This window comes from Neovison vison, chromosome 9 (assembly GCF_020171115.1).
Source record: "Neovison vison isolate M4711 chromosome 9, ASM_NN_V1, whole genome shotgun sequence".
NCBI lineage: Eukaryota > Metazoa > Chordata > Mammalia > Carnivora > Mustelidae > Neogale > Neogale vison.
The window spans coordinates 75,728,337-75,750,439 of record NC_058099.1 but is presented as its reverse complement, the minus strand read 5'-3'; the positions used below and the strand labels follow the sequence as shown (position 1 = coordinate 75,750,439).

General features: G+C 36.1%; 1 protein-coding gene across 1 annotated transcript in view; it reads right to left on the bottom strand.

The window, feature by feature from the left end:
- The window catches only part of AGTPBP1 (ATP/GTP binding carboxypeptidase 1), a 159,879-nt gene that overhangs the window by 68,350 nt on the left and 69,426 nt on the right, over nucleotides 1-22,103 (bottom strand). The window contains exons 12-13 of the mRNA XM_044265785.1: nucleotides 13,868-13,965; nucleotides 8,568-8,684 (exon numbers count right to left, since the gene is read on the bottom strand). Of these exons, the coding sequence (XP_044121720.1) occupies nucleotides 8,568-8,684; nucleotides 13,868-13,965 (215 nt within the window). The remainder of the gene's footprint in view (nucleotides 1-8,567; nucleotides 8,685-13,867; nucleotides 13,966-22,103) is intronic.

Genomic DNA, 22,103 nt, shown 5'->3' with positions numbered 1-22,103 from the left:
TTAATTTTCTTTAACTTTTTAAGACACATTATGTCATGAAAATTATGAAACTTTTCCTTTGGGATTGATTCCTTAAATATCCACTGTATAAAAACCAGGGACTCAAAGATGATTCACTTCCAGCCCCTCTACCACATCTAATCCAAGGAGACAGTGGAGGCACAAAGAAGGTAGTAGGTAGGTGGCTGTGCATTATAGCTGTTGAAGAGGAAAACACTCTGTTGATTTATGAACACTGGCATTCAGAGAATAGTGCTGAATTAAGTGGCATCTAATATCTAGATGCCATTTTGATTCAAGAAGTTACTTCAGTATCAAAGTCGGTATACAGCAGAGGAAGTTTCCCCATAAACAAACAAGAATGTAATATGAAAGCTGCATTTTTTAAAAAGAGTGTAAGTAAATTCCATGTACATAAATTAATTTAAAATAATAAGTTGAGGCAAACAGTTAAGAGGTTTGATTTCTAGAACAGCAAGTTAACTGTAAATATTTTGATGTTAATCTGCTCATCTATGATCTGAGATCATGCTGAATTGAGAATAATTCAAAATACAATTTAATGCATTAGGGTAGAAAAGTGAAAATAGTAATTCTACCTACAATCTTCAGATCACCCTCGTAATATGTGTTATGAGTCCATTTTTCCTGAGAGTGCCCTTATTCTGAAAAATTTTATAGTTAATAGAGATTGTTCAGAAAAGATGGGCTGCCGTGTATATATGAAAGATAGTTTTTTAATAAAACACGTTTATTTTGTATCAAAAATACCACTGCGCTTATCTTATACCATTTGTACACATGTGGTAATATTAATGCTGAACTGCAAAATTCAGGAATTAAAATGTGACCCTGTAATTCTTAAAAAAAAAAAAAAAAAAATCCTGTTGTAGGAAACATGGTGAGTAAGGTATCACCTCTCAGAAACTCTTATAATTGCTGGGTAAGATATTGAAATATTTTAAGTACAGCAAAAACAAAGAGGAAATAGTAATGAAGATGGGATCCCAAAGTAGTAACTTCCACTTGGAAAACATTTGCTAAACCAGGTGACCTGGGGTTTAGGTTTTTCTATCTCAGAGTATAAAGAATAGGAGACTATCCCAGGACCTGCATAAGATGGGAAGTCTACCAAAAGGTCCTCCTCCCATAAAGATGAAACCCCATAAAAAATGAAACCTTTGCTATAAATCCCCTAGAAATAGTCCCACCACAAAAGAAATAGTGAAGAAAACCAACAGTCTCAAACCTTAGCACTAAGAGGGTAAAAAAAAAAAAAAAAAATGACTACTCATAAATTGGTACCAAAAGCCTAACATCACACACCACACAAACTGAAGCCTGAACTCACATTACTTGAGTATTCCAAAAACCCTCAAGGAGGAATGTAACCTATATGAGTCCTTGTCAAAGGAAATAACAACAAAAATGTCTGGTGTTTCCACATAAGCTTCACAAACAGAATTATAAAGAAAACAGAATTATAAAGAAAATCAGCTCGTAGGGAGGAAAAAACAACAACAACTTATGAAAAATTAAGCAAGTAGAAGAGAACTAACTAAAACAAACAGATGTAGAAAAAGACCTACAAGAATTTCAGACACTAAAACTATACGACTAACTAAATGGCTATATGTAATATGTTGAAAAGAAATAAAAGACTAGAAACAAGAAGTTTAAGAGTGACGAAACAGATCTTCTATAATCCTTCAACACCAAAAAAGAAAACAAGTTTCAGTGTCCAGTGGATGTTTATAATGACCAATCAGATAGAGCCAAAAATAAAATGACAGAACTGGCAGACTGAATGAATTCAGTTGAATGCAGCACAGAGAAAGAAAGGGAAAACATGAAAAAGAGTTAAAAGAAACAGAAGAGAGTAAAGAAAGTCTGGATTACCATCCAACTGGTAATGCCAAAAGAGAGAAGGAAAAAGAAAAAGGCACTTTCTGGAGAAGAAGTGGGTTTTTCCAACCCCTAAGAGAAAACAACTCAGATTCCAAAAGACAGTGAATTCCAAACAAGATTTAAAAAAGAATACCCACCCTGAGTCAACACTACTGGGAAACTGTGGAGCAGGAAGCTAAAGAAATTATCCCCCCCCCAAAAAAAAGAAATTATCCCAAAAGTCACCACAAACAATGTGTTATAAAGTGAAAACATACAATGCCCATACATACTACCCAACAATTTCACTCATAGTTATTCACCCAAGAGAAATGAAGGCAAATCTCCACCAAAAAAAGGTTTTTACACAGATTCTGGTATCAATCTTATTCACCGTAGCCCCAAACTGCAACCATTCCAGTGTTCATCAAGTGAACCGATGAAGAAATTATGGTACATCCATATAATGAAATACCACTCAGCAATCAGGAAAGAGCCACTGATACATACAACATCAGTGAACCTCAAAACCCTAAGACAAGCACAGAGGCCTTACACAAGAGTACATTCACATAGGATCCTGGTTATGAGAAGTTCTAGAACAGGCAAAGTTAACCTACAGTAACAGAGAGTAGATCAGTAGTTACCTGGGCAGGAGGGGAGGAAGACTGACCACACAGACACAGGGGCCCAGGGACACACCTGGAGTGACAGAAATAATTCTGTATCTTGGCTGGGTTGGTAGCTGCACAGTTGTACAAATTTGTCAAAACTCACTGAACTTTAGGTAGCACAGACACTTTCACAATATTTATTCTTCCAATCCAGGAGCATGGAACATTTTTCCATTTCTTTGTGTCTTCCTCAATTTCTTTCATGAGTACTTTATAGTTTTCTGAGTATGATTCTTAGCCTCTTTGGTTAGGTTTATTCCTAGGTATCTTATGGTTTGGGGTGCAATTGTAAATGGGATTGACTCCTTAATTTCTCTTTCTTCTGTTTTGTTGTTGGTGTAGAGAAATGCAACTGATTTCTGTGCATTGATCTTGTATCCTGACACTTTACTGAATTCCTGTACAAGTTCTAGCAGTTTTGGAGTGGAGTCTTTTGGGTTTTCCACATAGAGTATCATATCATCTGCAAAGAGTGATAATTTGACTTCTTCTTTGCCAATTTGGATGCCTTTAATTTCCTTTTGTTGTCTGATTGCTGAGGCCAGGACTTCTAGTACTATGTTGAATAGCAGTGGTGATAATGGACATCCCTGCCGTGTTCCTGACCTTAGTGGAAAAGCTTTCAGTTTTTCTCCATTGAGAATGATATTTGCGGTGGGTTTTTCATAGATGGCTTTGATGATATTGAGGTATGTGCCCTCTATCCCTACACTTTGAAGAGTTTACACAATGGAATACTATGAGCCATCAAAAGAAACGAAATCTTGCCATTTGCAACAACATGGATGGAACTAGAGCGTATCATGCTTAGCAAAATAAGTCAAGCGGAGAAAGACAACTATCATATGATCTCCCTGATATGAGGAAGTGGTGATGCAACATGGGGGCTTAAGTGGGTAGGAGAAGAATCCATGAAACAAGATGGGATAGGGAGGGAGATAAACCATAAGTGACTCTTAATCTCACAAAACAAACTGTGGGTTGCTGGGGGGAGGGGGGTTGGGAGAAAGGGGGTAGGGTTATGGACATTGGGGAGGGTATGTGATTTTGGGTAAATTGGAAGGGGAGGTGAACCATGAGAGACTATGGACTCTGAAAAACAATCTGAGGGGTTTGAAGTGGCGGGGGGTGGGAGGTTGGGGTACCAGGTGGTGGGTATTATAGAGGGCACGGCTTGCATGGAGCACTGGGTGTGGTGAAAAAATAATGAATACTGTTTTTCTGAAAATAAATAAATTGGGGAAAAAAAACCTCAATGAACTTAAATATGAATAATTTACTGCATGTAAATTATATTTCATTAAAGTTGATTTTTAGAAACTAGCCAGAGAAACTAACTTTCAAGAATGATTACAAAGTAAAGACAACTTTCAAACCAAAAGAGAGAGACACTAAAAGACATTAATTCCAGCAGAAGGAAAGTAAGTCAGACTGAAAGTCTGAGAAACAAGGAGTAAAAAACAAAAAGTAGTAAAAATGTCTGTAAATCATAACACTGAATGTAAAACACAAAGCAGTACCATCACATAGATTTTTTTTTAAGCTAGCGTTAAAACATAAATTAAAAATATGTACATTGGTTTGGGGGGTGATTATACTTAAAGTATTCCAAGTTTCATTTTATCATTAAAAGAAGAAAGGTTCCAATTAACATCAGAATAGTAAAAATGTATGTTACAACACCAAGAGTAGCTAGAATTTCTGTACATATTCAAACTTATACTTCAAAGGAATAGTTTATTGTATGTAAATTTACACCTCAACAAAGTTGATTAAAAAAATGACAAGACTGTACAGCTTCCAAAAGGATAAGGGTTAAAAAGTGAAACAAAAAAAGAGTCAATCGAAATGAAGGCTAAAAAAAAGACAAAGATAACACAGATGAAACAAATGGAAACACAAAATAAGATCTCATAAATATAAATCCAAATACAGTAATAATTCTATGTAAATGAACTAAATGCTCCAGTTAAATGAACTAAATGCTCCAAGACTCAGACTTGATTTTTTTAAATCCAACTATACACTGCTTAAAAAGATATACATCTAAGGATATCAAAAAGCTGAAAGTAAAAAGATTTTAAAAGATACCAGGCAAGGGGCACCTGAGTGGCTTGGTAGTCTGAGCAACTGACTCTTGACTTCAGTTCAGGTTGTGACCTCAAAGTTGTGGGACGGAGCCTGCACTGGACTATCAAGGCTGCTCAAGGTTCTCTCCCTTGGCCTCTGCCCCTCCCCCTGAAGCACGTGCTCTCCCTCTCTCAAAAGTAAAATAAAATAAAAATAAAAGACACCAAGCAAGTCACCAAAGTTAATTTAGCTATATTAATATTTTATTGAACATTTTTTGCCTTAAATTCTTAGAGATGAGCAACTTTACAGCATCAGCAACTTCGTAACCATTAAAATTTCATTTCAGGGATGCATGGGTGACTCAGATGGTTAAATGACCGACTGTTGGTTTTAGCTCAGGTCATCATCTTAGAGTCCTGGGACAGAGCCCTACGTTGCACTCTACGTTCAGCAGGGAGTCTGCTTGGGATTCTCTCTCTCCCTCTCCCCCACCCCCAACCTGCTCACTTACTCGCTTGCTCTTCTCTCTCTCTCACTCTCTCTCTAAAATAATCTTTTTTTAAAAAAGTTAATTCCAGGAGGAACAGAAATCAATTCACATTTATATGCAATAAATAAATAAACTCAAAAATACATAACAAAAACTGACCTACAAAAAGAAGGAGACACATTTGCAATCACAGTGAGAAATTTTTAACACATTTTTCACAGTAATTGATAGGGCTGGAATAAAAATCCAGGACAGAAAAAAATATTCTCAACATGATGACCAATCTTATCCCAATGGGAAAACATACCACTGTGCCTGACAGTTACAGAAGAGTTCTTTCCAAGGATACAAAAATAGTAACAAAAGCTGACCAAATTCAATGCCATAAAATAAGCCTCAAAAATTTCAAAAGATTCTAATTATAAAGAATGTCCTCTTGGGGCACCTGGGTGGCTCAGTTGGTTAGGTCATGATCCCAAGATCCTGGGATCAAGCCCCACGTCGGGCTCTCTGCTCAGTGGGGAGTCTGCTTCTCCCTTTCCCTCTGCATGTACTCACTTTTCCTCTCTCTCTCCCTAACTCTCTCTCTCAAATAAACAAAATCTTAAAAAAAAAGTAGACTGTCCTCTTATCCTGCTACAAATGCTAGAAGTCAACAGAAAGATAAATACAAAATTGGAATTTTAAAAAGCTTACTTTGACATGACTAATGAATCAAAGAAAAAAATCATAATGAAAATAAAGTTTCAAAACAAAGATAATGAAAATACTAAATATCAAAATATGTGTGATGTAGCTAAACCAGTAACTGGAGAGAAATTTATAACTTGAAAATATACATCCTGGAAAAGAAGACTGATAATTACTGGATACCTATCTTAAAAACTGGGGGGGAAAGAGGGGTGCAGTGACCAAAAGCAGGAAAATCAAGAGATGGCACTGTAAGCCTACCGTTTAGATGCATGGGGATTTCAACTTCAAAAACATGCTAAAATTGATTCTAGGGAACAGCAAGTAGGAGGGGACCCAGTTTTTCCTGATTAAACTGTAAAATTATGTGACTCTTTAAACTCTGTCCATACATATCTTAAATAAAAATTTACAACCAAATTAAAAAGAGGAAAAAAAGAAAAACAAAAGTCCACATGGTAACTGTCATCATGCTACCAAAGACATATGAAAAAAGAGCTGTGAAAATTCAGAATTTTGACACTTCCAATATTCTGCTATTAAGAAACAAAAGCAAATAAAACTGTAACCATCACTATGAATAAATAATCACAGTTTTAAAAGCATGGTAAGAGCCTTCAAAAAGTCTGTTGATAATTACTTTAACAATTCTGTATTTTGTCTTCAAATGCATTCAATGTGCCTCCATCTGGCCACTGAGTAACTGCCTTAACACATCTGGAAACAAAGTGGATGGTGTACAGAAAACACATCAAGTAATTTTAAGCTCCAATGGTGGATACTGAAAATGACAGGCAAATCCAAATGGAAAAAGTTGTAATTGAACTTAATTTCATTTAATGTTTAATATGTCATGATCTACCAGTATTTGACAATATGATAGCTGAAAAAATCCTTTCAAATACTTATCTGGAACCAACCAATATTTTCAATTCTCAAAAATCTTTCACTTAATAATTTAACTGCTGCTTAGATATAGTTCCAACACACACTTCAAATAATAGAGACCAAAGTGTTTGAACAATGCATTCCTCTGAAACTGAAAAATGAGAAAGGTAGTCCAGTGCCAACACAACTACTTCAGAAATGATTTTCCAGTTATGTAAATAAAAGACAATGTGCTATTCCCCGTAACGTACGCTACAGAAATACAGCTGTTCTACATTAAACTTTATGGCAAAGTAGAGAGACACAGGAATACATACATGTTATCTGAAATACTTGATGCAGCTTTTTTTGCTTAAACATAATAAAAAGAAGTGACTCACTTGGGGAGACTTTTCAGAGCACTTACACTCTGACTAGCCTGTCTTTACCATCTGACCTTGACCAAGTCAGACCAAAAGTAGGAACCTGCTCTCTTCAGCAACCAAACTAAAGGACAAGCTGGCCAGCTGTTAGGTGCCCAGCAGGAAAACATCAAGGGTAGCCTGTTCCAGGTGATGCATTAACAGACAGACCTACAAGAACTCACCATCACAACCTACAAGAAAGAAGTGGCCTGCGAAAGAATGAGAATCAAAATCCCAGCCTTGACACCCATTAAAAAAATTTTCTTTACTCTCACATCAAAACTCTTACCATTTTTATTCATGTTATATAGTTCTTATACACACAGAGAGAAGAAAGTAGGTGACTTCTTCACATAATAATCAATCCCTTCCCCAAATTCCTTCCATATATATATACACACACACACACACACACACACACATATATACACACACACACACACAATACATATATATAATACACACAGCATACAAAATGTGTTCATCAACTGCTTATATTATTGGTAAGAATTTCAGTCAACAGTAGGCTTTAAGTAAGTTTTGGGGGAGTCCAAACTTATACATGCATTTTTTTACTTTATTGGGAGGTTGGCACCCCTAACTTCCATGTTTTTCAAGAGTCAAAAGTACTTCCTTTTTTTATTTTTCACATATAACCTTACAATGAAGTCTTTTTCTTTAAGCAACTAGGAATTAAATGCATGGATCTGGGAGGCATGAGGACCTGTAGTAAGAGCTGAATAAATCTGAGATTATCTGGTCCAAATGCTTTATTTTACAGGTTAAGATCCTAGGCAATTTCAGGGACTTATTCAGGGACCCTCCATAAGGGAGCAGCTGAATGAGAGTAAGAAACTCTATCTGCTAATTCCCATCAGTTCAATCTGGTTTACTTGCTGCGTAACCCACGCTAAGTAAGTACACTCCAGAAAATAAATGAGGGTAAGAAATGTTAACAAGGAGTCAGTCTCCCTATGAACCAACTCAGATATAAAGGCTTCGGGCTGTCCTTCCCTGGCCCCACAGTCCCCGCTTATATGGTGACTGTCAGGAACAACAAGCCAAGCAGCAGAGACTCCCGTTTTCATTCAGCACTTGCTCAGCTTCCCCCTCCCCCTTCAGCTGGATGAAACTGACAGACGACTTCAACTTAAGACTTTAAAATGCCATTTTAAAGATTTCTTTTATTAAGTAAAAACTTATGCTAATTAAAGCAATGAGCCAAAGTGATGATAAAATGCAAAAGCTAGACCAAAAACTTAATAAGCTAGTCCCTTCATTTTACAGATAAGCAGTTTGCAGCTCAGAATGCCAAAGTAACTGCCCAGTGACACCCAAAATACTTTCATATTAGAAATAAAAACCAGAAGGAAAACAGTGATTATAGGCCTAAGGAAGGAAGAAAAAAAAAAGAACTGTTTCTTAAAATCAATTAAGATGCTGTATTTTCTATATTTATACCTGAAAATCATCAACAAGCTCAGGGAAAAGGTGTTCATACATTTTAAGTTCTTCTATCGTTCGTCCGGGTTCCTGCTGGGGTTTTAGTTTGTTAATATCCGTTTCAATATCATCATTCTGAAATAATAGAAATGTAACCAGTTAAGAAAATGTAACCAGTTAAGAAAAATACATTCCAGTTTAAAGTTTTCCAAATTATTAATTGCATGTAGAGAATAATCACTGAATAAAGGTTGCACTAATTTCACAGTAAGTTGAAATCTGCTTGTATTGGACCATTGTTGTGTTGTTGCTGTTTTGGTTACTGCACTGTATTTTGTTTTTCTCAGAGTTTATTCTAATAGAACACAGTATTTGGGCTCTTCAAGATAGAAAACCTAATGTCAAGATCCAGACTAAAGGATGCTCCCCTCAATCTCCTTAGTTGCCATATTTTTACTCATATTAAAGGGCAGTTAAACTTAAGAAAACTAAATTTAAAAATATAAATATATGATGGTGGTGGCAATAATCAAAATAACTAACATTTACTAAGCACTGAAAATGTGAGAAGCACTATGCTAAGGATTTTACATAATTTAATCTGCAGAAGAACACTATCAAGTAGATAGTATCAACACTTCCATTTCGCTGAAGAGGAAACTGAGGTAGAAAGAGGTTAAGGGGCTTGCTCAAAATGACACAGTGCGCAAAGAGTCAGGATATAAAACTAATCACTTATTTCAAAGCATACTCTGTTAGTCAATGCACTGCTTCAAGAAAACCAATGATCACCCTGTACTCTCATATTCCATGGTCAACAAAGTTCCCCTAGAAAAGTTCAGTGTCACCACACAGTATGTTTTTCAGGGTGGATGGGGAAGGGCGGGGGGGGGGGGTATGTAGAATATTGAAATACAGCCAGAAATTATTTCCATGCTCCTTTAGGAAGGAAGAGGGTAAATTTAAAAGGGAGATATGACCTCAGAAAAACAGGACACGTATCTGGGATTAATTCGATCTGTTATCTACTCGAAGACCTAATATACACTGTGCCAGAAAGACAAGTGTCAGTCTACCTACCATCCAAGCTATTCTCTATGACCTTCAACAAATCTGACTTCACATAAATACAAACCCAGCATTATCTTCATTGCTAATGAGAGATATAAAACCACTTACTAATTTTCAATGGGTTTAATTTTATAATTATCTTAATATCAGAGTACACCTACTTTTAGCCTTAAATCTGTTCTACCATGCTTCAATCCTTATAATGCTTTATATACATGTATCTGACTAAAAGTATATATTTCATATTACCAAGTAATTTAAAAGGAAAAATGTACTTTATATTACTCATATTTCATATTCAGGAGGTTAGCTATTATTTGTATAACCAATAAAAATTTTCTCCCTTGCCATAAATAATAAACACTGGTTGTATTTGAAGAGTATTACATTAGTATATAATTAATTATTGTATAGTTACTAGGACATGAATATGTAATTTCACAGATCTTTAAAATAGGCACCGATGAACCAAAATATATAACTTCCTTGACTGGCATGTAATAAAGTAGACAATGCTTCAAAATGCCAAAAAGTTTACAAAAGTATTCTTTCTCTAAACAGACTAGAATTCAACATTCAATACTACTTTAAATACAACATCTCATACTACATTTCAACACTACTTTGTGAAAACAGAGCCTTACATATGTGCCCTCTACTTCCAAAAAAAATTATCTGTAAAACAGGCACTGTGAAATAAAAATTACACTTTGAGAAGTCAACAGCAGGAAATTTTGTGTTTTGGTTTAGGGGAAAACAAAGATGAAGAGCTACTGACAGCCTGAGGGGGAAAAACCCAACCACCTAACATCACTCCTTAAAGCTCTTCTAAAGTAAAGGACGGGAAAAGAATGCCTGTAAGTTTATATACTGACAAGTGCTGGCTACTGGAGATGAGTTTTCTAAATCTCCACGTTTCTATAAATGCTACAAGCAGAAAAATCTGGGATAAGGAGAATGGAATCACTATGGTGAAGGAAAAACAGTCTCTAAAGCTACAACCACAACCAAACACAAACAAATATTAAACCTGTATGTAGCAGGTTCACCTAACACAGGAAATAACTAACAAGATTTAGATAAAAAGGAAAAATTAAGTCCAAATGTAAACGCCAATGACAGTAAGCCAAACTGTGGTCAAGAAGAAAAATAAGATAATACAGCTCAATAGTCTCAAAGAGCCAACAATTCTGTGGTCTTTTAAAAAATATAAATAAATAAGTAACATTTTGGCTGGGGCACCTGGGTGGCTCAGTGGGTTAAGCATCTGACTTCGGCTCAGGTCTTGATCCCAGAATCCCAGGATCAAATCTCAGGTCGGGCTCCCTGCTTGGCGGGGAGTCTGCTTCTCCCTCTATCTCTCTCTCTCTGTCAAATAAATAAATAAAATCTTTTAAAAAAAATAGATTTTGGTATGGTATGGTGGTAGAGAGAGCTGACATTCGCATCAGACTGCTTTATTCTAAATCCTGGCACCACATCTTTAAACTACATTAATAATCCTTCTGTGCCTCCTTCTTCTAATTATTAGCCCTGTAAAGCAGAAGTAATAATATCATGTACCTACAGGATAGACGTGAGGCTTTAATAGTTATTATAGGTAAAGAGCAGGGACTAGCATAGACGGTAAATTCAAAAGATCTAATTAGACTTATCGTGGTGAACATTTCATAATGTCAAATCACTGCTGTATACCTGAAACTAATAAAATACTTTATGTCAACTGTACTTCAGTTTAAAAAAAAAAAAAGAGCATGGGCCCCTGGGTGGCTCAGTCAGTTAGACATCTGCCTTTGGCTCAGGTCATGATCTCGGGGTCCTGGGATCGAGCCCCGCGTTGGGCTCCCTGCTGAGCGGGGAGTCTGCTTCTCTCTCTCCCTCTGCTGTTCCCTCTGCTTGTGCTCTCTCTCTCAAATAAATTTTAAAAAATAATATAAATTAATTACTTTTAAAAAGGGCATGGACTAGAATAGGATTAGATATTCAGTAAATTCAATATATTATTTTTTCTCATTATTATAACTGGTGTGTTAAGATAAAGTGGGAGAGAATGTAAGAAATCACGGCTACTCCAGTGAACAATACAGCTAACAACTATATTTTTCAAAGAAAATGAATGTCACAAAAGAAAAAAAAAGGAAAATATTCTAAATTAAGGGAGACTTAAAGGACAAAATAATTAAACATAGTACCTGATGCTAACTCCTAAAGAGATGGGAAAAAAAATCTCATGATGGACATTTATTATATAAATGACAGGATGACAGGTTAGCTAAAAATGTTTTATCACTGTACATTTATTAACTTGATAATGGCATTATGTTTACATAAGAGGGTACCACTATTCTTAGGAAATATTCACTGACATATTTAGGGGTAAAGGGCCATGATACATAATATATGTAACTTACCCTCATATGATTTTTTTAAATTTTTTAAGTATGGATTCACGCATACACACTGACAATTTCCAAGCAGCAAAATTAGAATCATTATTACAGTTCCCATTGAGTTCTATTTCCCCATCAATCTCTGTCTTTACATCTGTAGTGATCGCAACACAGATATTTTTAATGAGGATCCTGAGGCATAAAGAATAAATTATACTCGGGCAGCTGGGTGGCTCAGTTGGCTAAGCGACTGCCTTAGGCTCAGGTCATGATCCTGGAGTCCCAAGATCGAGTCCCACATCAGGCTCCCTGCTCAGCAAGGAGTCTCCTTCTCCCTCTGACCCTCCCCTTCTCATGCTCTTTCTCTTTCTCTCTTTCTCATTCTGTCTCTCTCTCAAATAAATAAAACCTTTTAAAAAAAGAATAAATTAGGGCGCCTGGGTGGCTCAGTGGGTTAAGCCGCTACCCTCGACTCAGGTCATGATCTCAGGGTCCTGGGATCGAGTCCCGCATCGGGCTCTCTGCTCAGCAGGGAGCCTGCTTCCTCCTCTCTCTCTCTCTGCCTGCCTCTCCATCTACTTGTGATCTCTATCAAATAAATAAATAAAATCTTAAAAAAAGAATAAATTATACTCAATATACTATGTTTTTAATAACAAGGAAATATACAGAGGAGAAAGTTTTCAAAATACAATATATTAAAGTATAAATTTAGTATTAACCTGAAATTTTACTAAACCTAAACACTCAGTTCCCAAAGAATCCAAACAGGTGATTTTTAATATAGCTCCTATTATCTAAAGGACACTTAACATGATAGAATTTAAATTCTCATATCTTGGATCGCATAGTTCTTTCACTTATATCAGGTCCAGAACCACAATCACAGAGTTAACCCCAATTTTATTCCCTTGAAAAATCAGAGCCTGTGCTGTTTCTCTTCTTTCTATCTTCTTGAGGCAAGGCTACAGATCATTATGCTGCGTAGACTGGCTAATGAGACAATTCTACCAAAGCTTGCCTTGGTGATTGCCTTTAGTGATAATGAAACTGGAACTACATCTACTATCAAAATGGATTATCTCCATCCAGTATCTTAGATTGTCTCCAGAGACAGTTAATATTCAGTGTATCCAATTCTGATGTAGAATTTCAAGAGAAAAAGGGCCAAGCAGGCAAGGATCAAATGAATCCCTCCCCACCCACCAAAACAGACTAAGCTAAACAGCTGAAAACTGAAGGAGTTAAGCAGGCATTTCTCCACAGATACCTAAATGACCCCCTGACACTAAATTAAGCAAATATCTCTACACTTCCAGAAGTGCCATAAAATTCTAAAATCTCTCCTGCCTCTTTACTTAACATCACATTTATATCATGACAATAATTTTTTTATCTTGTCTCAATTCAATAAACACTTTTGCCCATTTCTTCTCCAATTGACTGAAACATAAGAATCATTATATAAACACTAATTCTTACCAAAAAGCCAGCAGTTACAGATTATTTTCCTATTTTTATATCCCCAAAAGATTGCTAAAAGAGGAACAGATTGCCATATAGAGTCTCAAACCACTTTTCTTCAAGCTCAGATTTCCTCAGACTTTGAAACCTAAGTCAGATGGGCTACCTGAGGTTGTCCTGGTCAAGAAGAGTGAAAATAAGTTATTTTAAGAACCTTTTCAGACCAATGCATTCAAAGCAATATTATTTTCCCTTTCCTTAGTGTCCACAGTCATCACAATAAAAAGATGTGGACAAAACCAATTAATTTACCATTAAGCTACACCTATTTCCCCAATCTTTATTTTACAACTGCATATCCAATTTATAAAGTAGACAGAAATTTATACCAACCTTAAAATTCTGATCTACATCATCTTCATTTTCAGTTTCATTTTCAGCTTCTAAGTCAATATCATCATTGTCGTCACTTTCATCTACTACGTCATCCACTGTGACACAAAACATGCTATAAGTAGGTCACAGGTAAGCATTCTACAACATGCACATCAGAAGGAAAGATGCTATTTACATACAACATTGGTATTTCAATCACCAAAGGAAAAGTAAATGAAATTCCTTATTAAAAATGTCCCTATGGGCACCTGGGTGGCTCAGTGGGTTAGGCCTCTGCCTTTGGCTCAGGTCATGATCTCAGGGTCCTGGCATCAAGCCCCACATCGGGCGTTCTGCTCAGCGGGGGAGCCTGCTTCCCCCCTCTTTGCCTGCTGCTCTGCCTACTTGTGATCTCTTTCTCTCTCAAATAAAAAAAATCTTTTTTTAAAAAAATGTCTCTAAGGCTGTCCTAGGTGTTGAAAAACCTATGAGATATTAAAATTTGGAAAAAGCACGGTAGAAATACATGGGTGTTCTTACTGATGTTCTCAGTTTTTAAAAATGAATGTCTTCTTTTGCAACAGACTGAATCAAACTGCTTATTTCCTCTACATGATAAATTTCAAGAACTGATTTTACTCCTTTAACAACTGATTACCCATTTATTTGTTTCAATGGCTACCATGTGCCATGAATGCAGTGTTGTGCACTGGGAATTCTTTAAATATATGTAAATACAGTCCTTACCCTCCAGGGGCTCATGAGGTTAAAGAGCAGAAAAGACTAAAGTACAATACAAAAGTGTATGTTAGTGAAGACAATGTTTGGGAAAACAAAGGATGGAATAACTAACTGAAAGGTTAAGTGATCACTCCACAAAACAGGTAGTAATTAAGCAGTAACCTGAAGAAAACAGCAGCTTTGAAGGCTAAAATAAGGGTAGGTGAGCGTGGCTTTTAAGAAGAAAAAAAGAGTTGAGATGATATCCTTGAAAAACGGCAAGTGTAACTAAACGTGTATAATTGGGAAAGTACTAAAAAAGACAAATAAGAATGAGAAAACGAAGGGGCCAAGTAGATTACACTTCTAACCTATGGAAGACAAGCACTGAGAATTTTCAAGAGGAGAATGGCTTAACTCAACTTACCATTGCTCAAAAGATCACTCTGGCAAGCGTGAGAGAGGGAGCACATGCATGGAAGGGGACCAGTTAACAGGAGACAGTAACTGAACCAGTACAGCAGGAATGGGGATGAAGAAGGAATATGCATTAGAGAAAAACTCAGGGCACAGAATGTAAAGGTCCATGAGGACCACGGCTGTGGGGGAGACAAGGCAAGACGAGTGCACGAGTACTCAGGTAAGTAACTGAGTGCTTTAAAACAAAGGAGAGAATATTTTAAAAGGACATTTTTCTAAACTATTTGACTCTGTTGAAGAAATAACAAATATTAACCATATATATTAAGGTGTACAAATGGGATGATCTGATACAAATACACATGGTAAAATGATTACCAAGATGAAGATAATTAACACATCCATGACCTCACATAATTAACATTGTTATTGTGTGTGTGTGTGTGTGCGTGTGTGTGTACGCGTGCGCACACGTGCAAGAGCTCCTCTGGGAAATGTCCAAATATGCAATATCATATGAACAACTACAGTCACCATGCTTGCTGTACATGAGATCCTCAGAACTTAATCTTCTTAGACTGAAAATCTGTACCCTTTGATCCCATCACCCCATTTACCACACTCCTGACCCCTGGAATCCAACATTCTATTCTCTATTTCTACAGAATCTTGTTTTTTTGTTTGTTTGTTTTTAAAGATTCTGCATGTAAGTGATACCATACAGTATTTGCCTTTCTGTCTGGCATATTCCACTGCCCTCCAGGTTCATCCATGTTGCTGCAAATGGCAAGATTTCCTTCCTTTATATTATCTGAATAATATTCATATCCTTTATCCATTTATCCATCAAAGGACATTACGGTTATTTCCAAATCTTGGCTAGTTGTACAGAATATCACAGGGAAGATGGGTGTACAGATCTGTCTTTATGACAATGATTTTAATTCCTTTGGATATATATGCAGGAGGACCGCTAGATCATAGGTAGTTCTATTTTTAATTTTTTTGAGGAACCTCCATGCTGTTTTCCAGATTAGCTGTACCATTTTACATCCCCACCAACAGTAAGAAAGAGTTCATTTTCTTTAGAACCTAGCAAATAGTTCCTATGTCTTGTCTTTTGGGTAACAGCTATTCTAACAGGTGTGAGGTGATACCTTACTGTGGTTTTTATTTCCATTTCCCTGATGATTACTGATGCTGAGCACTTTTTCATGCACTATTGGCCATTTGTATGTCTTCTTTGGGAAAATATTTATTCAGGTCTGCCAAATTTTTAATTGAATTACTTGCTTTTATACTCTTCAGCTGAGCCCATAAATATATATATATATATATATATATATATATAGGCACACATACACATATATGTGTGTGTGTGTGTGTGTATTAGACAGTAGCCCATTCCCAGATAAATGTTTTGCAATATCTTCTTCCATTCTGTAGGGCAATAAATTGAAATTGCTGTTTCAATTTATTTGTTTCCTGGGCTGTGCAGAATCTCTTTAGTTTGTGATAGCTCTACTTGTTTATTTCAGCTTCCGTTGCTTTTGCTTTTGGTATCTTATTCAAGAAATCATTGTCAAAAATAATCCCCAAGTCTTCTTCCAGGAGTCTCACAGTTTCAGGTCTTATACTTACATTCTGATCCATTTCAAGGTAATTTTTTGTGAATAATATAAGACAGGGATCCAATTTCATTCTTTCACATGTGGATATCTAGCTTTCCTGATAAAATTTATTGAAAACAATGTCCTTTCCCTACTGTGTATTCTTAGTGCCTTTAATCAAAAATTAGCTGACCACATATTCATGGGTTTGTCTGGGCTCTCTATTCCATTCCACTATAGGTCTATGTACCTGCTTTGAGTACCATACTGTTTGGTTACTATGACTTTGTAATGGTTTGAAATCCAGAACTGTGATGTCTAGCTTTGTTCTTTCCCAGGATTTCTCTGGCTACCAGGGGTCTCTTGTAATTCCATTAATTTGAAGATAGTTTTTTCTATTTCTGTCAAAACTGCCATTACAATTTCAAAGGGATTACTTTAAATCTATAGACCACTTTGGGCAATATGGGCATTTTCACAATATTAATTCTTCCAATCCAAAAACGGAGGGTATCTTTCCCATTTATTTGTGTCCTCTTCAATCTCTTTCATCAATGTCTTATAGTTTTCAGTGTACAGGTCTTCAGCTCCTTGGTAAATTTATTCCTATTTTGTTTTTAATGTTATTGTATATAGGGTTACTAAATTTCTCTTTCAGATATTTTACTGTAATTGTATAGAAACACAACTGATGTTTATATATTTGATTTTATACCCTGCAACTTTACCGAACTTGTTTATTAGCTCTAACCGTATTTTGGTAGAGACTTTAAGGTTTCGTATATATAAGATCATGCCATCTGCCAACAGATGATTTTATTTCTTCCTTTCTGATTTGGATGCCTTTTACTTCTTTTCCCAGCCTAATTATTATAGCTAGAATATCTAGTACTGTGTTGAATAGAAATGGTAAGAGAGGAAAACTCTGTCTTCTTCCTGATCTTATACAAAAAGCTTCTAACTTTTTATCAATGAGCACAATGTTAGCTACAGATTTATCATATACAGTCTTTATTATGATGAAGAACATTCCTTCTGCACATAATTTGTTTAGAATTTTTATCATAAAAGGATTTTGAATTTTGTCAAATGTTTTTTCTGCATCTATCAAGATGATCATATGACCCCTCATCCTTCGTTTTTAATGTGGTTTATCACATTTTGATTTGTTGATGTTGAAATGTCCTCATATCCCAAGACTATTTCCACTTAATAATAGTATATTATCCTTTTAATTTGTTGCTAAAATCAGTTTGTTGTTACTTTGCTATGGATTTCTGCATCTAGGTTCGCCAGATATTATGGTCTGTGTAGAGTGCTAATTCCAAGGACTCCATCTCCGGCCGTCCATCTTGTTCATGTCCAAGCAGCGATCTCCCTTGGGGCCCAGTTATGCCCTGGCCATAAAGCATGAAGGCTTATTCTGATCTTCCCTGAAGCGGTGCGCAGATGACACCACTTTGGATACCAAGGAGAGATCCTCTGGCGCATATATAGATAGCACCACTTGAGATAATTACCCTTTCATTTCACCACAACTGCCCCTTGCTCCATAAAAGCTGTGAATTAAGGTCTGAACTGGGCAAGAACAGCTGTGTAGCAGCACCTGGATTGCCTGACCTTGTCAATAAGTTACCCTGAAAAAATTTTTCCCAAAGGAAAAAAATACATAATTTTATAGAGAATTTCAAAGTGTTTGTAGTCTTTGAAGTCTATTCATGGATTCCTATGGCTCAATAGATCCCAGGCTACAGACCTCGGTTTCAGACATACTTTTACATTTTAAAATGCATATATAAACCACTATTCCTATAATTATTTTACAAATGCAAAAATAGTGTAATATGGGACACCTGGGTGGCTCAGTTGGTTAAGCGGCTGCCTTCGGCTCAGGTCATGATCCCAGCGTCCTGGATCGAGTCCCACATCGGGCTCCTTGCTCAGCAGGGAGCCTGCTTCTCCCTCTGCCTCTGCCTGCCTCTCTGTCTACCTGTGCTCACTCTCTCTGACAAATAAATAAAATCTTTAAAAAAAAATAGTGTAATATTCCTAAGAGCTAGAACTCTATCAATATAAGTAATATAAATTATATATAATATAAAAAATAAAAATTTTAGTTTATGTAAAAACCCCAGTTTGTTATAGCTGTGTATTATGTATCCTTGGCCAAGAGTTGGTTGATGTATTTCAAAATAGTAATACAATTATTTAGTATTACATAATTAACAATTTGTACTGTTTAATACAATGATTCTGCTACCATATTGTCTCTATTCTTGTCATCCTAATTCATCATTGGCCAGACGAGTAATATTTCATATAATTACTTCAGAAAGTGTACCTGGGTATTCTACTCCCATACCCTTACAGGCCTAAGAATATGTCACCTTCACATATGGATGGCAACGCAAGTGTTCAGAAATCTAGAATCAGGACTCTTTCCTCCAATCCTCTGTAAGATGCTGCTTCAGTATCTCTTGGCATTTAACGTTCTAGAGAATAAGTCTTGAGGTCAGGTCAATTCCTTCAATAATAAATGTTAAGTGTACACTAACTGTGTACAATGAAGGATTAAAAAAAAAACAGTTCTATCCTCACAGAACTTATATTCTAGCTGAGGAAAGTAAAAAAAAAACGAAAACTTTGAGAAATGTAATGAAGTCTGATATATGAAAAAGTAACAGTGAACAGAAAGAGGATATTTTCCTTGTGTCTACACAGTTGCTGTCAAAACCCTCCTCTCACATCTTAACCATGAAGTCTTGACCATCAGTGTAAATCTCCCTTTCTAATTTAGTGAGCCATTAGTCTGAAATGAGACAGGAAAGTAGCCCTCAGAAAAATATCATCTCTCTGTCATTTTTTGCCTCATGTTTTGAATTCACTGCACTAGAAGTCAGCTTCCTCTACCTATGTGATTATTCTGTACACTGAATAAAGAACACTATAGGGAAGAGCCTATATCCTATCTCCCTCCTGTATTACCACCAGCTGTATCTTATAGAACTCTCGTTGGCTTTCTACCAGTTACAACCACCGCTTAAACCCCCATAATCCTACACTGAGATACAGGAGAGAAAGGGACTCCAACTGCTCCCTGACTGTCCATCGGACTTAGGTGCTACTGGTGCCTCAACTTGGAGACAGACATAACTGCATTCAAGAAGGGAGAGCAGAGAACTGGTGCCCTTCAATACATCCATACCTCCACCATGTATGGTGCATGTTCTACGTGTGGTTCATGAGAATGCTTCTTTTACCTTGTTCTCACTTCTGGTACAGACTTTCCCCTATTCTTAACGTCTGTAGGTAATTTTATATCAATCAGAAAGAGAAACTAGACCACAGTTTTCACTTCACTATCTTACTCAAGTTTCAGACTGAGTTGTAGACTTTTAAAACCCTTTAAAGAAGTTTCTGAATAATCCATTTTGGTATTTTACATAGACTAAAGGTGTACTTTAATAATAAAATATTTTTAAAATAAAATCATAACAGTGTACTCTGTGATATATACTACTAATAAATCTGTATCAAGGATAATAAAACTAATTATAATTACCTGAAAATTCTCTTACATCACTTATTTCAAGTAATTACTTTTAAAGATAAATATAAAAAACTTTCCATTTTTCTTGCAAAATATTTATCAACTGATGAGAAAATACTTTAGAAATTGTAATAATAGTCTAGACTATATTCTCTTCCATTTAACTAGATCTTACCTCCCAAAATTCTACTTTTCCCCATACTAAAATTTCAACTCTTTCTTCTTTTACTATGTTCCCAATATTGTACTGAAATGACAAACAGCCAACTTCTGATAATTTCATTATTTTTATTTAGGTAAGTCACATGCAAGTTTTGTTAAGCATAAACCATAATATTTTGGTTTCCTGTGTTGTTAATTTTTGCCATTCTACTGGCATAAGGTGGTATCTCATTGTGGTTTTGATTTGTATTTTTCTGATGGCTAGTGATGTTGAACATTTTTTCATGTGTCTGTTAGCCATTTGTATGTTTTCTTTGGAGAGGTATCTGAACCTTCTTACACTGTTAGTGGGAATGCAAGGTGGTACAGCCACTCTGGAAAATAGTATGGAGGTTCCCCAAGACACTACTAGGGATTTACCCCAAAGATACAGACATAGTGAAAAGAAGGCATAGTGGCACATGCAGCCCAATGTTCATAGCAGCAATGTCCAAGACAGACAAACTTTGGAAGGAGCCAAGATGTCCTTCAACAGATGAATGGAGAAAGAAGATGTGGTTCATATATACAATGGGATATTACTCAGCCATCAGAAGGGATGAACACCCACCATTTGCACTGACTTGGATGGAATTGGAGGAGATTATGCTAAGTAAAATAAGTCAAGCAGAGAAAGACAATTATCATACAGTTTCACTCATACATGAATCATAAGGAATAGCATGGAACACAACAGGAAAGGGAGGGAAAACTAAATGGGAAGAAATCAGGGAGGGAGACAAACCCTGAGAGACTCTGGACTCTGGGAACCAACCTGAGGGTTACAGAAGGGAGGAGGGTGGGGGAATGGGATAACCAGATGATTGGTATTAAGGAGGGCACATGAGGTGATGAGCACTGGGTATTATATGCATCTAATGAATTGCTGAACACGACATCAAAAACTAATGACTACCTAAAATACTATATGCTGGCTAATTGAACATAATAATAAAAAAATAAAAAATCTAAAAATTAAAAAAAAAAGAAAAATAATGGTAAGTGTTTTTTTATTTTCACCTTCCCTTTTCCCAAGCATTATAATACTGTGCATATTTATATGCAAATTCTGAATCATTAGAAAACACTGCTGTGAACCATATGCACTAATATCAAAACTTTTTCTTAGGACAACTATGAATTTACATAAGGAAACTAATCCTGATAATAGAAATTGTAAAATTTTTAAGTATTATTTAAATAGCTGAACCTTACTGCAGTAGATAGAAATTACTCTGTTAATTTGGACTAGTAATTTTTTACGCTTCTTAAAGTACATATTACCTTCTCTTTTCAATTTTTTAATCAGTGAGTCATCTGTTAAGTTCTTTCTTGCCACAGAAATTTCATGGGAATATGTAGAAACTCTATGAAGAGAGATGAATTATTTTATAATAAAAAATGAGTGCAGGGGAACCTGGGTGGCAAAGACAGTTAAGCCACCGACTCCTGGTTTTGGCTGAGGTTGTGACCTCAAGGTCCTAAGATTGAGCCCTGCGTCAATCTCTAGGCTCTGCACTTCCCTTCTCCAATCAGTAAGATTTTTTTTTTAAATCATATTTTTGGGGGTGCCTGGGTGGCTCAGTGGGTTAAAGCCTCTGCCTTCAGCTCAGGTCATGATCCCAGAGTCCTGGGATCGAGCCCCGCATCGGGCTCTCTGCTCAGCAGGGAGCCTGCTTCCCCCTCTCTTTCTCTGCCTGCCTCTCTGCGTACTTGTGATCTCTATCAAATAAATAAATAAATAAATAAAAAT